General features: G+C 39.5%; 1 protein-coding gene across 1 annotated transcript in view; it reads right to left on the bottom strand.

Moving 5' to 3' along the window:
• Positions 1-13,551, bottom strand: part of CRTAM (cytotoxic and regulatory T cell molecule) — a 31,242-nt gene that overhangs the window by 10,020 nt on the left and 7,671 nt on the right. The window contains exons 2-5 of the mRNA XM_004459533.5: positions 10,347-10,493; positions 8,248-8,400; positions 6,390-6,533; positions 4,307-4,468 (exon numbers count right to left, since the gene is read on the bottom strand). Coding sequence (XP_004459590.2) covers positions 4,307-4,468; positions 6,390-6,533; positions 8,248-8,400; positions 10,347-10,493 — 606 coding nt within the window. The remainder of the gene's footprint in view (positions 1-4,306; positions 4,469-6,389; positions 6,534-8,247; positions 8,401-10,346; positions 10,494-13,551) is intronic.

Raw genomic sequence — 13,551 nt, 5'->3', positions numbered from 1 at the left:
TTAGCTGGGCTTTGGAGTCAGCTTCCGTCTGGGTTGAATCCCATTGCTGCCATGTGCTTGCTGCTGAGTGATGTTGGACAAGGCACTTAATCAGTCTAAACTTCATGTTTTTCTTATCTGTGAAATGGAGATGCTAATAGCATTTACCTCTTGGGAGATTTGGGGGAAATTTAAAAGAATTCAATCATAACACATGTTTAGCACAATGCTTACTGTTAGTTATTGTATAGTATACAAAACGCTTAGGATTGTTTCGAGAGTCCAGTTTAATATAGATGCCACCACAGATTTCAATGAGCCGATCGTGTAAAAATGGTGCCTGTTATAAGTTACAGATATTGCTACTGACACGTGACAAGTAGTCTTACTGAAATTTCTGAGTGCTTCTCAGCATTTATTCAATGAAAGAATTTTCTGTGGTTTCGAGAATTTACTTTATTAATCAAACATTTAAAATGTTCAATTAGTATAAAAATGCCAGAATTGTGTTCAAGAACTCTAAGAAGTGGAGGACGAATCACCAAGGAAACACTGGAAGACTAGTAATGTAGACTGTAAGCCTCAAATGAGCTCTGTGACCACAAAAATGCCCGAGAATCTTGAGGAAAGAGGAGAATGACTGGTAATGAAAAGAGAAAAAAGCTTGAAAGTCAGTCAAATAGAAGTACTGGAAGCAAATAGCAAGAAGAGCATAATATGGGAAATATTGGGGCAAATAGCGTAAAATGTGTCAATGATGATTAAGATATTCTAGCACAGTGTAAGTGGATTCATAAATTATCGATGTATAAGAGTTTTATAAACATATGCATATATATTTGAAATTCAAGTTTGTACTTTGATTTATCCTCTCAATTGACAAGCTGCTAACTAGATCCCTTTAGACTGAACGTTGCTCTGATTAGGTGGATACTAGAGCATTAGGATTTATCTCCCTAATCGGTTAGAACATTATGAACTTGTGCTGTCCAATACAGTAGTCATAAGTAAAATGAAATAATATTAAAAATTTAGTTTCTCTAAAAACACAGAGAGAAAACCACGTGAAGGTGGAGGCAGTGATTAGAGTGATGAGTCTACTTGTCAAGGACTGTCAAGGAGTGGTGGAAGCTACCAGCAACTTTATTTCAGACTCTAACACTTCACAGCTGTGAGACAAGGAAGTTCTGTTTTAAGCAAACGAGAAAAGGTTTTGTTTTAAGCAGAGCATACGAAAAATGAATTACTTCCTCAGTTGCACTAGCCAGACTTCAAGGGCCAGCAAGAACATGGCAGTTTGGGAAAACTATTCGCCACTGTGAGCTTGACAACTTCCAAATCTGTAAAAGACCTTTCTGATGAGATTGGTGATGGTCTTAATGAATGTGATTTTGTTTTTAAATGTGTTGATCTTTTCTAAATAACCAATGCATGATGTTATAAAATCACATCTGGGTAAAAAGATCCATCTAGGTAAAAGATCTGTTCAAAATACAGGAGCGCTCAATGGATTTTTAATGTAACAGAATATGAAAAGTAATTGATATATTGCAGCTAACCTTTAAGAAACTACCTTCTGTCCAGTTTTGTAGCATCAAAAAAGAATATCCACAACTATCAGAAAATGTTATTAAAATAGCTTCCTTTTTCACCTCTATGTTTGTGTGAGGTTGGAATTTTGTTTTATATATTGCAAGCAAAACAAAAATATTGCAAAGTATTGAATGGGGAAGTCATAAGAACCTAATTGTCTTCTACTAAGCCAGGCATTAAAGAGATTTTCAAAAATGTAAAACAATGTCATTTTTGTCTCACTAAGTTTTTTGGTGTTGCAAAATATAGTTATTTTTTCTTAAACTGTCTTTGCTGTTAATATATGATTATTTATTATTTTTTAAAATTGAGTAAACAAGTATTTAACATTTTATTACGTTTAATTTCTAATAGGTAAATATTGACAGACAAAAGTCACATAAATAAAAGTTTTTTGGGGGAGTGGGGGAGGGTGTCCCAGGGTCAGTTTCTCCTTAAGAGAAAATGAGCAAATTTTTAAAAAAAGTTCTTTGGGGTCCTCAATTATTTTTAAGATGGCAAAGGAGTCCTAAAACTAAAAAGTTTGAGTACTGTTTGCTCTAATCTTTTACTGTCCCACCCACAGATAAGTAATAGGAAACTAAAGTCTCTCATTTAGAATATTAAAGAGATGAAAGAAATCATTTTGAAAAGAGTCTAATCTCTTCCTGTTGTTCTATCCTCCTTCCCTAAGCATCACACTGTGGACTCTTCACCTCTCTTTCCTCAGCACCCTCCTGGACAGCCCACGCTCCTCCTTTTCCAGAGGTCGCGCTTTGTAGAGTGTGAGGTTGGAAGGGGGCAGAGTCCTCACTTGTAAATGTGTTTAAAGCATCCTCTGTTAGCAGACCTTTAAACTAGTTGCATGAACTCAATCTCTGTAACATTACTATGTCAATGTAGTAACTACCAAAGGAAAAAGTAATAAACCAATGGGAGCCAGAAAAAGCTGACGTTGTAGGTCCTCTTAGGATACTTATTGGAGATCTGGCAGGGGGTGCTAGATCATCTATAGTTAGATTATGAATTAAAAGTCAAGTCATGACATTATACATTTGACGAAGTCTATAAAACTGTATATCACAAAGTACAAATGATAAGGTAAACTATAGGCTTTGGTTAGTAGCAATGCTACTAACCAAGTATAACAAATGTACCAAACTAATGTAAGATGTTAATAATAGGAGAAACTGTGTGTGTGTATGGGGAGAGTTATATGGGAACTCTCTGTACTTCCTGTGTAATTTTTCTGTAAATCTAAAACTTCTCTAAAAGTAAAAAAAGAAATTTCAAAAAAGTAGTAATAGGTGAAATATTCATCTTCCTCCACTCAAAAAAAATCCACACATTATTAAAGCTGATATATTATTATTATTATAAACATTTTATAGCTATGATTTTGAGTCATATATGACTATTGCTGCAAAGGAAGAGAAACTGCAGTTTTCCCCCAATAATAATTTTTGTAAATGGCTTTAAAAAATTGTTGAATAGTAAAACTATTACTATATATTCTTTAAAAAAGCCAAAACTGTATATTCTTTCAATATGCTGGTTCTCTCATTTAAGAAGCTGAATGTCTTTGGAAATTGTTTAGGCAGATAGTGACTCATTTTACCTTTGGTAATCCTCCCACCGTCCCCACATACCCTAAGCTCACATTCCACTGAGGCGATGGAGGGATGCAGTGGAGAAAGAATCATAAAGACAGGAATATTTGTGTAAGATTACAGTACAGCACATTATACACTGGTTTTGAGTGTCCTTGAGTCTTCTAATGTAGCTACTTATGGTGTGGTGAGACAACGGCTTATGGGAAGCGTGTGGTAGTGAGAGGGGGCAGGTTAACCCCAGCCCTAGCTTCCCGCCAGGGCGGCGTGCCAATTTTCCAACAGCAAGGTTCTCATAAATGACCTTACCCATCATAAATGCCTTTGATGATCACTTATTTCATTTTATAAATGCATCATCATCCAACAATTTCCTCCTTCACTAATGTGATTCCTTGTACTTTAGGAATCACTTTTTGCACTGAAAAGTATCTTATAAAACAATGAAGCTCAGAGGCCTACGAATTACAGAGTGCTCATACATGGCTCCTGAGTTATAATTCTTGTAGGAGATCCTTTGGCTCAAAGGGTTTTATATAGTTTTTAGAATTACCATTTGGACTTCTGGAGAAGGAATCAAAGAACAAAGATTCTGAAAATGAAGGCAACTCCTCTCCACATTTAATATTTAATGCTGAGAATATTTACATGGTTAAACAAAAATCTCCAAAACAGTCATGTTTACATTTAAGTAACATTAGGTACATTTAATGTAACTGCATGATACTGCTGTATATTAATATTAAACAATATCCAACAAGTTTAGATTTATTTCAGTGAGTGTTATTTTTTGGGTGAATACAAAGATGCAGTTTGCCTCACCTGATCTTTTCAAATCCATGACTGCAATAAAACAATGTAAAGTCAAATTATGCTAGATGTCATTAGCAAGAAGCAAGCATGATGTCACTTGTACATGACCCTCTGCCAGGCTTTCTGCACAACTGCAGTTCTTCTAAACTCTGGAACAATTGCAACCTGTAGTCCGGCTGGAGTCATTGCAATCATTAAAGGCACTTGCTAGTAGGGAGAACTTTTTTGGGCAGTAATCTCACTTTGAAGGACTTGGCCCATTCCTTTACATTTTGTTTGATAGTGTAATGTTAAGGTATAAGTGATTAAAAACAACCATTAGTTCTTCTTACCCAAATCTTCAAACCTGAAGGGTGCTATCAGTTTTCTTCCTGGTAGGCCTTTATGTCGAATAATGCAGTCTGCCTTTGAGTTGCTGCCATACGTGTGGACTCTGAGTATACTGGTAGTATTACATTTCTTTCCATCACTTTCAAATTCATGGTGGGTTTCACCTATGTAGCAAATTTAAAAAGTATATGAGTTTGTGGCTATTTACCATTACTGAATGAGTTTGGATTCTCAGGGGCAAGTAACCTTGACTTCATGGCAAACACGTTAGGCTTCTAGCCTCAGCCAGCTGCTTAGTACTTATGTTTGGCTCTGGTCACAAAGGGAAGCAGGTGAACCAGAGTGGACAGGGCTCTATAAACCCTTCACTACTTGAAAAAATTCAAAGTTTATAGTGGTTATGCAAGAAGGACAGCCTGATATTGTGAAATGCAAAGACCCAAGAACTTATTTGGGTTGCATGAAAATAGGCAAATTATAGGAGATGCTTTATAATGAAGTAGACTGGCACTGGATTGGGAGTCAGATTTGGGTTTTAGGGCTTTTCTATCTAGAACTCCATTTGGCCCTCAGTTTTCTCAACTGTAAAAATTCTCTTCCAATCGATGAGATTTTGGCTGAGACTTACATAAGCATAACCTCTGGAATGACCTACTGATTCACTTTGAAATCTCTTAGCCATAAAAGCTCATTCATATTTACCATTTCCCCCTTTTGGTCAAGGTTTTTCCAGATGCATTGCTAGTTGGCACTTGGTAATAATCTCTCAGTGCCAGGGAGGTTCATTCCTGGGAGTCATGTCCCATGCTGGGTGGGGGGAGTTAGTACATTTATGTACTGTTTGGCTTAGAGAGAGGCCACATTTGAGCAACAAGGAGGCTTTCAGCAGGTAACACAGGCATTATATAATACTGGGCTAAGTTTCAATTTCATAAGAAAAGGTTCATAAGTATCATCATCAATATCAAGGGCCTGGCGTAATGGTCTGTCTTCCTTCACTAGGCATTGCCCTTGCACTTGGTGAATTCTTGCTCTCCTACTAGAGAATGTAGCAGAACTCCCCAGGATGGGAATTCAATATTCTTTCAGTTACAATGTGGATCTCCACCCACCCAGACAATGCCCCATGAAACACTTGCACATATTCATATGCCTTAGAAGCATGGCCCAGGTGAATCCTTTCCCACGCATGCCCCCATCACTGACACACATGATCCTACTCTGCCACTGTTGTGACCCTTCTGTGATCCAAAACCTTTCCAAAAATGAAGCCAACAAAATAACCAAATAAAAGTAATAAGAAAATGAAATAATTTTTAAATAACCAAAAATTTTTTTTTAATTTAAATTTGAAATAATAAAATTTTTTAGGCATTGTGTCTTTCATCACTGTAAGATCTGTTATCTTGGATCTATGATGATATAGTCCATGATTTACAGAAATGTTGAACATAATGTTTGTTGAAATGTAAGCAAAGTATAATTCCCAAACATCTCAATTAATTAGTTATCCTGCTTCAATCTAAAGAGTCAAAGTTTAGATTCTTTTTTTTTTTTTAATTATTATTTATTTTTAGGAGGTACTGGGGATTGAACCCAGGACCTAGTATATGGGAAGCAGGTACTCAACCATGAGTTACACCTGCTCTGCTAGAGTCTTTGTTACCATCATATTTTTATCTGTAATATGATGTAGTCCTGTTTCAACTACGAGTACTATGTTAAATGTATTTTCAATTTTATGTCTGCTAAAAAGTTTATGCTTGGGGGTAAAAGCTTTATCATACTGCTTATTTTAGGAAATGTCAAATTTTGGGACATAAAAAACAATCCACCGTTGGTTTCTGCCTTGTTTTAAGCAAGAATGTTTTCATTGTTTGTTATGAGTCTTTCACGATCAAGGCATAATATTGATTGGTTATAAGAATAGTTTTTCTGGAAAAGAACCAATGAATTATTGAATAGTGTCCTCTGGCATCTTGTGGCACCTTCTGCCACCAGAGGGTGCCAGAACATTTAAAAATCCCTTGGAAATTTAAGTAAGAAAGAAAACAAAGAGGGAAAGGGGACTGTTTCTCTACCTACCATAGATCTCAATGCCATTCCCCAGAAGCCAGGTAATCTGCGGAGGGGGCTTGCTTCTCATGGTAAAGCATTTAAGCACAACATGTTCTTCTTCATCTTGAATTCTGATAACTGAAGCTTCCAGGGTTGGCTGGAAAGGAATTGCTAGAAGAAAATGGATATTTCTATGCTTAGTGAGCTGGTCTGCACATCTCAGCCAATCATGGAGCCTAATAATTTGCAAGGACCATTGTAGGGTGTGGCCTAATTTATGGGTATATTTTCTTTTATTTGACCTTTCCCAGAATACAGTCATGTCAAAGGGCTTTTATGTGCTTGCAGAGCTACTTTGGCTAAAGTACCATGAAGTACAGGAAAAGTCCCTGAAAGTCCCAAACAGATTATGTTACCACAGCAATTCTTAATTTGATATCTGACTATATTTGATTGGTAGACTACTAGGCAGGCATGAAGTGAGGATTGCACACCTGAATTCTGCTTCAATCTCTGGCAACAAGAGTTGTAGGACCATGGGTAAATCTTCTAATTTCCTGGGATATCACTTTCCTTGTCTATGACATGACTGAATTACTTTATGGACTCAAAGGCTCTTTCGGCTCTAAACTTCGTTCGAGTCTATGACTCATCAATGTAAGTTACTTCTGTCCCCTTCTAACATTAAAGACACATTTCTCTTAAAAAGGGTCCAGTGGCTGTTTTTCTTCCTACTCCTGTCTTTGAAATACTTTCTAGTTAGGCTTGCTTCTTCCTCTTTCCCAGTCAACTTCACACTTTGCTCCAGAATGGCACTGTTTCCTCTCTTTTTGCTTATCCCTCCAGCCACTCTAAAGGGATTTACTAGCTCCAACTATGAGCTGCATGTTAGGCGCTGGCAATACACATATTAAAGAGATGATTGGATCCTTGAAGGCCTGGAGGTGGTCTCAGCCCTTCAACTTGTAAAGGACAGACCACTTGTCAAGTGCAATATCGAGGTGTGCCCGGGGTTGCTTTGAGAGTCTGAGCCAAGGTGGTGAGGGGTGTCCAGCAAGGACAGGTGATGTGACACTGAGGCTGAGTCCCCTTGGGGGGCCACCCCTCTCAGGGTCTTGCCCGCCCCATGCCCTTATCTTATGGCACCACACTGCAACCAGTCAACAAAAGACAAGAAATTTGTGAAATAACATGAGATTGTGTTATTCAGAGATAAATAGAAAACAATGTTTTTAATTGATCAGTTCTGTCACCAAAAAACAAAACAAACAACAAGCAAAACAAAGACAAAATGATAGTGAATTTACACTGGACGCAACTGACACCTGACCCTCCGCCACACTGAGCCAGGCCCCCGACCATCACAAGGCTACCACTTCCTACCGGCATCCCCCAGCGGAAGAGAGAACCTCGCACTGGCAGAGAATATGAACCCATCCCCCAGCTCGGTTCGATCTGAACGCATTCTGTCTTGGCACACGCTGTCATGGGGTTCCACTTTGTTTACATACATGTCTTACCTTCCTAAACTAGTCCCACACAGCCAGAGATTGTCTGTAATTCATCACTGAGTGCCTAGAGCATAGAACCGTGCCTGGCACATAATGGCAGTACATTGAATATGAATTCACTTTCCATTTAGCGACCCTAAGTTGAGAAAGCTTGATACCACAGACCCATTTCTCAAGTTCACGGTTCTATCTAGAGCCTGTCCCAGGCATGCCACTCAGAATACTTTCTTCTGTTTCCTTTCAAGAGGGCAGAGGTGGTCCAGGAGAGCCTTAGGATCAGTAAGCAATTTTTAAGGAAAATGTTAAGTTTAAAGATGGTACATGTTCATAAGTATATCGCTCAGTACCGGGTTAATTTGCTAAATGGCACCTACCTAACACAATCACTTTCACTTCCTTTGTTCTCACGGAGTTGCTGTAATGTAAACACTTGTAGATGCCTTCGTCTTGGATAGTAACATTCAGCACGTTGATGGACAGTTGAGTGGGGGAGTAATGAAGGAGCTGGTATTTGTTATTTTTTAAAGCTGTGCAAGAAGGAAAAAGAACTGTTATCAGGAAAGTAATCAGGTGAATACAGCCCGAGGATTTATCATGCACAGGAATAGCTTTTGATTTTCTCACTTGAAAGGAACACATGTCACATCTTTGATTTAGTGGACTTCAAAATTCTAGTGTTAGCAGCCGGATGCCTCTCTGTAGTTCAAAGTTAGATTAGGAGAGGAAATATTTTGGTACTGGAATCTATGAAATAAACACATTGCTTTATTTGTGCTTGTTGGAAATAAGAACAAACACTAACTAGGCTGGTTAAGGGTTTAGGTAGCAGGAGGATTTTAAATAATTATTTACTTTTTTATATTATGAAAACTGTCCTGCAACGATTCATTTGAGGTCGTCTTGTCACAATGGATGGGAAGAATGGAAAATAAATGGAGTGATGTGCCCTGCTCCAGCTGGGTGCTTTTTGTTTTAAATTTCTAACAGTTCATTATTATTTGAAGCTTCCCAAAGATTGTGACTTCGTGCTTCCAGATGTTTAGCCCATGGCAAAAAGGAAAGCCTTGGGGATTTCCAGCTGATAGCAAATGTTTCTCTGGATCGTCTATTGAGCCGGGGCTTCCGCTTCAAGTTATGATCCCTTAGCAAATCAGAGGCTCCTGAAATGACTGTTTTTAATACTTCACTTTTGTCTTTTACCGTTAAGATTTATAATATATGCAAGTTTGAAACAGTCAAACCTTGAGTGACTGCCCAAGGAAGGTTTTTTCCCAGCTGGAGTGTGGTGTGGGATACTGATGTTACATGAGCTAAAATGCAAGGATTCTCAGCCTCAGCACTGCTGTCATTTTGAATCGGTAGTTCTTGGTTGTGGGTCAGGGGGTCCTGTGCATTGTAGGATATTTAGCAGCATTCCTGGCCTCTCCTCACCAGATGCCAGAAGCATCCCCTCCTCATCCCTCAGTTGTCACGACCAAAATATCTCCAGAGATTGCTAAATGTCCCCCCGTGGGAGGGGTGGTGCTGGTTGCACAATCACCCTCGGTTAAGAATCATTAAGCTAGAGCAAAGCACTCTGCTGCAGAAATCTGAGAATTTCCATCTTCCTCCAGTTCACCGAAAACCAAACCAAACAACAAAAGGCATTATTTAATAGAATTACCTCTGCTTCAAGTTTATAAGGACGCATTAAACAAATTTACTATCTACTGAATCTATTGGCATCTAGTATTTAGTAATAATTGATTGAGCTCTAAATAATATATTTGGTTATTTTACATTGAACAGCTCAATGTTCAATAATATTTTCAAAACATCTCCTCCAAGTATATGGGGTTTGGGAATAGTCAATGGAAATATAAAATGGTCTCATTATAAAGGTGACAATTTAGTAAAATCCTTCCCCAAGTCAAAGGGATGAACTAAACAGGCTTTTTAAGAGTCCCTCTCCATGTCAGGCATCTAGAAGTCATCTAACACATGTTTGTGAAGAGAAGGATGGCTGAGCTCCTCTCCAAAGTAACATGTCATGTTAATTTCGATTGGTCAGTCAACCTGAATTTATGTCAAGACTAAGGGAAGAAGAATTCCCAGGCAGCGAGCTCTGAGATGTGACTTTGGATTGCTCGGATGGCAAACTAAGCTGCTGCTCCAGATGTGGGCAGTTGTTCCAAGCGCCTAGAAAGTCAACTAGTGAACGTGGGGGTGGGATGGGGCACGGAAAGGCCCCTTGTTATTTAAGCCCCCGTAACATGCCATTCTGGTGGGGTTTCCATTTCAGACTTCCTGTCAAAAAAAGCAGCCATGTGTAAAGAACAGGCGTCAGAGGTGTGACTTGCTTAACAGCAGGGGGGGCCAAGGGTGACTCATGCAGGTTTTCTTTCCCATCAACCTGGCTAGAAAATCCCTCGGCTTGAGAGCTGGTGGGGGTTGGTTTGTTTCTTTATTGATTTCTTGGTTTTCTTTCACTTACCGGGCTGCTCATTTAAAAAAATGGTAAAGCCGGAGGGCGCCAGCCACTGGAGGAAAGAGGCGTTGGACGGCGCGATGGCGCAGTCCAGCCTGAGCGCGCCGCCTTCCTCCACCAGGACGGTCTCCGCGGGGCTGGTCAGGAAGGCGTCTGCGGAGGGAGAGGATTGGGCGGTCAGGGGGCGTGCATGCAGCCCCTTCGAGTGCCAGGGCGAGTCTCGCATTTGATCGTTCGTTTCACATTTCTTATATAAACCAAAACATTAGGTAAATACCAAAACTGTGAAGAAAAGGGATGCTGCCTGCGGGAGCAGTAAAGATGCTTTGCTGGAAGCGAACTTGGCCCAGTGGTTAGGGCATCCGCCTACCACATGGGAGGTCTGTGGTTCAAACCCCAGGCCTCCTGACCTGTGTGGAGCTGGCCCATGCCCAGTGCTGATGTGCACAAGGAGTGCCACGCAGGGGTGTCGCCCGCGTAGGGAGCCCCACGTGCAAGGAGTGGGCCCGTAAGGAGAGCTGCCCAGTGTGAAAGAAAGTGCAGCCTGCCCAGGAATGGCGCTGCACACATGGAGAGCTGACACAGCAAGATGGCGCAACACAAAGAAACACAGATTCCCGAGCCACTGATAAGGATAGAAGCGGTCACAGAAGAACACACAGTGAATGGACACAGAGAGCAGACAACTGGGGGGGGGGGCGGCATAAATAAATAAATCTTAAAAAAAAAAAAGATGCTTTGTGAAGGAGGGGACATTTGAACTGGATCTAAATGAAGAGGTAACTGTTTTTTTAAAATTCTTTTATTGTGGCAATGTCTAGACAATATAAAATTGGCCATTTTAAGTGCACCATTCGATGGTTTTAATTACATCCATAATGTGCTATCATCACCATCATCCATTACCAAAATCTTTTCATCAGCCCAAACAGAAACTGTACCCACTAAGCACTAACTCTCCATTCCCCTCCCCCCACCCCAGGTAAACTCTAATCTACTTTCTGTCCCTATGAATTTGCTTATTCTAGGTATTTCATAAAGATGGAATCGTTTGTGGCTGGCTTGTTTACTTAGCATAATGTTTTCAAGTTTCATCCAAGCATGATCAGAGCTTCATTCCTTTTTATAGCCACATAATATTCCACTGTGTGTGTGTATATGTATATATATGCACCACATTTTGTTCATCCATTCATCTATCCGTGGACTCTTGGGTTGCTTCCATCTTTTGTCCATTATAAATAATGCTGCTGTGAATACTGGTGTACGAATACCTGTTTGAGTCCCTGCCTTCAGTTCTCTGGGGTATGTACGTAGGAATGGAATTGCTGAGCTGTATGGCAATTCTATGTTTAACTTTCTGAGGGGCCACCAAACTGCTTTCCAAGAGTGAGGGTTTTGAAAGGAAGAAAGGGAAAAGTTTAACAACTTCTATGAGGCACTTACTCTGCCATAGATGCCAGGAATTGTGCCAGGCCATGTCACCTATATTGAACTTAATTTTCACAATAACACTATCAAGGAAGAATTATTTTGTTCATTTTACAGATGAGGGTCTAGAGGCTCAAAGCCACATCGTCAGGGAGTCAGAATCTGGAGCCAGGTCAGTGGGATGTTGGAGTCCGTGCTTTCGTAACTAGGGAGGCCCCAGGAAAGGCAGCCTTCTACGATGGGTGACTTGTGCCTGTAAGCATTATTATTCTAAGATTCTAAGAAAGAAACTACATTAATAAATACACGTTCTGGTTTTATCAAAAAAAGAAAGAACCTACAACCGGCGGTGCGCTCGTGAACAACGGAGCAACGGAGCTGCCCTTCCCCGGGAGTATTTAAGGTCCCCTGCCAGGAGGCTGCAGAAGAGATTGTGTGCTGGAGGGAGGAGGCTCTAGACCAGGGGTTCCCAACCAGGGGTCCGTGAGCTTGAATTGAAAAAAAATCAACATTATCTTTATTTTCTCTGACCTCTGACTGAAATCTAGCATTTCCTTCACTTATGAACATATGCAATAAATTACAGTAGTATTCATTTCACATCATATCATAGTTGTTGCATAACTTGAAAAATTGCTTGTGTTCATCCATACTATGAAATTATGGTAGTTGTTAGACCTGACACTAGTTGAATGTCCTAAAACTATCTGCCACTACATTCTGAGGAGGGGTCTGTAGTTCTCACCTGACTGGCAAAGGGATCCATGGACCTAAAAAGGTTAAGAAGCCCTGCTCTAGAATCTTCTCTTTTTCAAAGTCCATAGCAGCACTTTCTCCAGACAAACATGAGAGTCTAATTTTCCTGAATCACAACCCTCTGAGAATGATAAACAATTGGCTCTAAGCAGCTGAAAATTTATCCCTCTGAAAAGGAAATGGATTGAAAAAATAAACTGGCTTCACTGCTGATTTGGCACATTGTTATTTCTTCAAGTTTAAAAATTTTTTTCTTAAAACAGGACAATTCTTATCAATGAAGGTATAGAACACTTTAATAAACTCAGGAGTATCATGGAGTTATAAATTATGAATAGCAAATGTAGTGAATTTTACTACATTATCTTAAATCGTATAAAAAAAGAAAACAGAAATAAGAAAGGAGTTCATTTCCTTGTGATAAGTTTTAAGTATTAGGAAAAGTGTTTCAGAGAGCTAGGGAATTAATTGGTGTAGACATTTTTCATTGGCTCCATTTTTCAGTCATTAATTTCAGTTTAGCCTGCAGTAGTAATATTCTAGAATTATTGAATTATATTCCTACTGACTTTCATGGGAAAACAGTTTGCTTGAGTTATAATGGAAAAAAACACATATTGTCAGCCAATGCTATAATGAACATCATGGTGTCAATAAAAAGAGATTTATGTTGTCAAAAAGGCAAAAAGGCATAAGGCCAGAATTATGCTCAAGTTGGGTCATTTCAAAATATTCTTATCCGTAAAATCAACCCCTAATTGAGGAATAAGATAATTCTAACAGAGATGCTTTGAAGTGACAATGGAATTTCTTCTAAGGGATTTTCATTGGCAATAAAGATTGGGGAAGTCAGTAAGTCCCTATTGCTATGTCCTCATGACATTCATATCAGGTTGGTAGGAAAAGCAGTGGTTCTCAACCTTGGCAGTCCTTTAGACTAGACAGGGGAACTTTCAAAAAGCCTGATGTCTTGTGTGCATCCACTCCTCATTAAGTCAGAGTCCTGGGGGTGAGGGCCAGGTGA

This window comes from Dasypus novemcinctus, chromosome 27 (genome assembly GCF_030445035.2).
Source record: "Dasypus novemcinctus isolate mDasNov1 chromosome 27, mDasNov1.1.hap2, whole genome shotgun sequence".
In the NCBI taxonomy this organism is placed as follows: domain Eukaryota; kingdom Metazoa; phylum Chordata; class Mammalia; order Cingulata; family Dasypodidae; genus Dasypus; species Dasypus novemcinctus.
The sequence above is the reverse complement of the archived record's forward strand: the minus strand, read 5'-3'. Positions and strand labels throughout refer to the sequence as shown.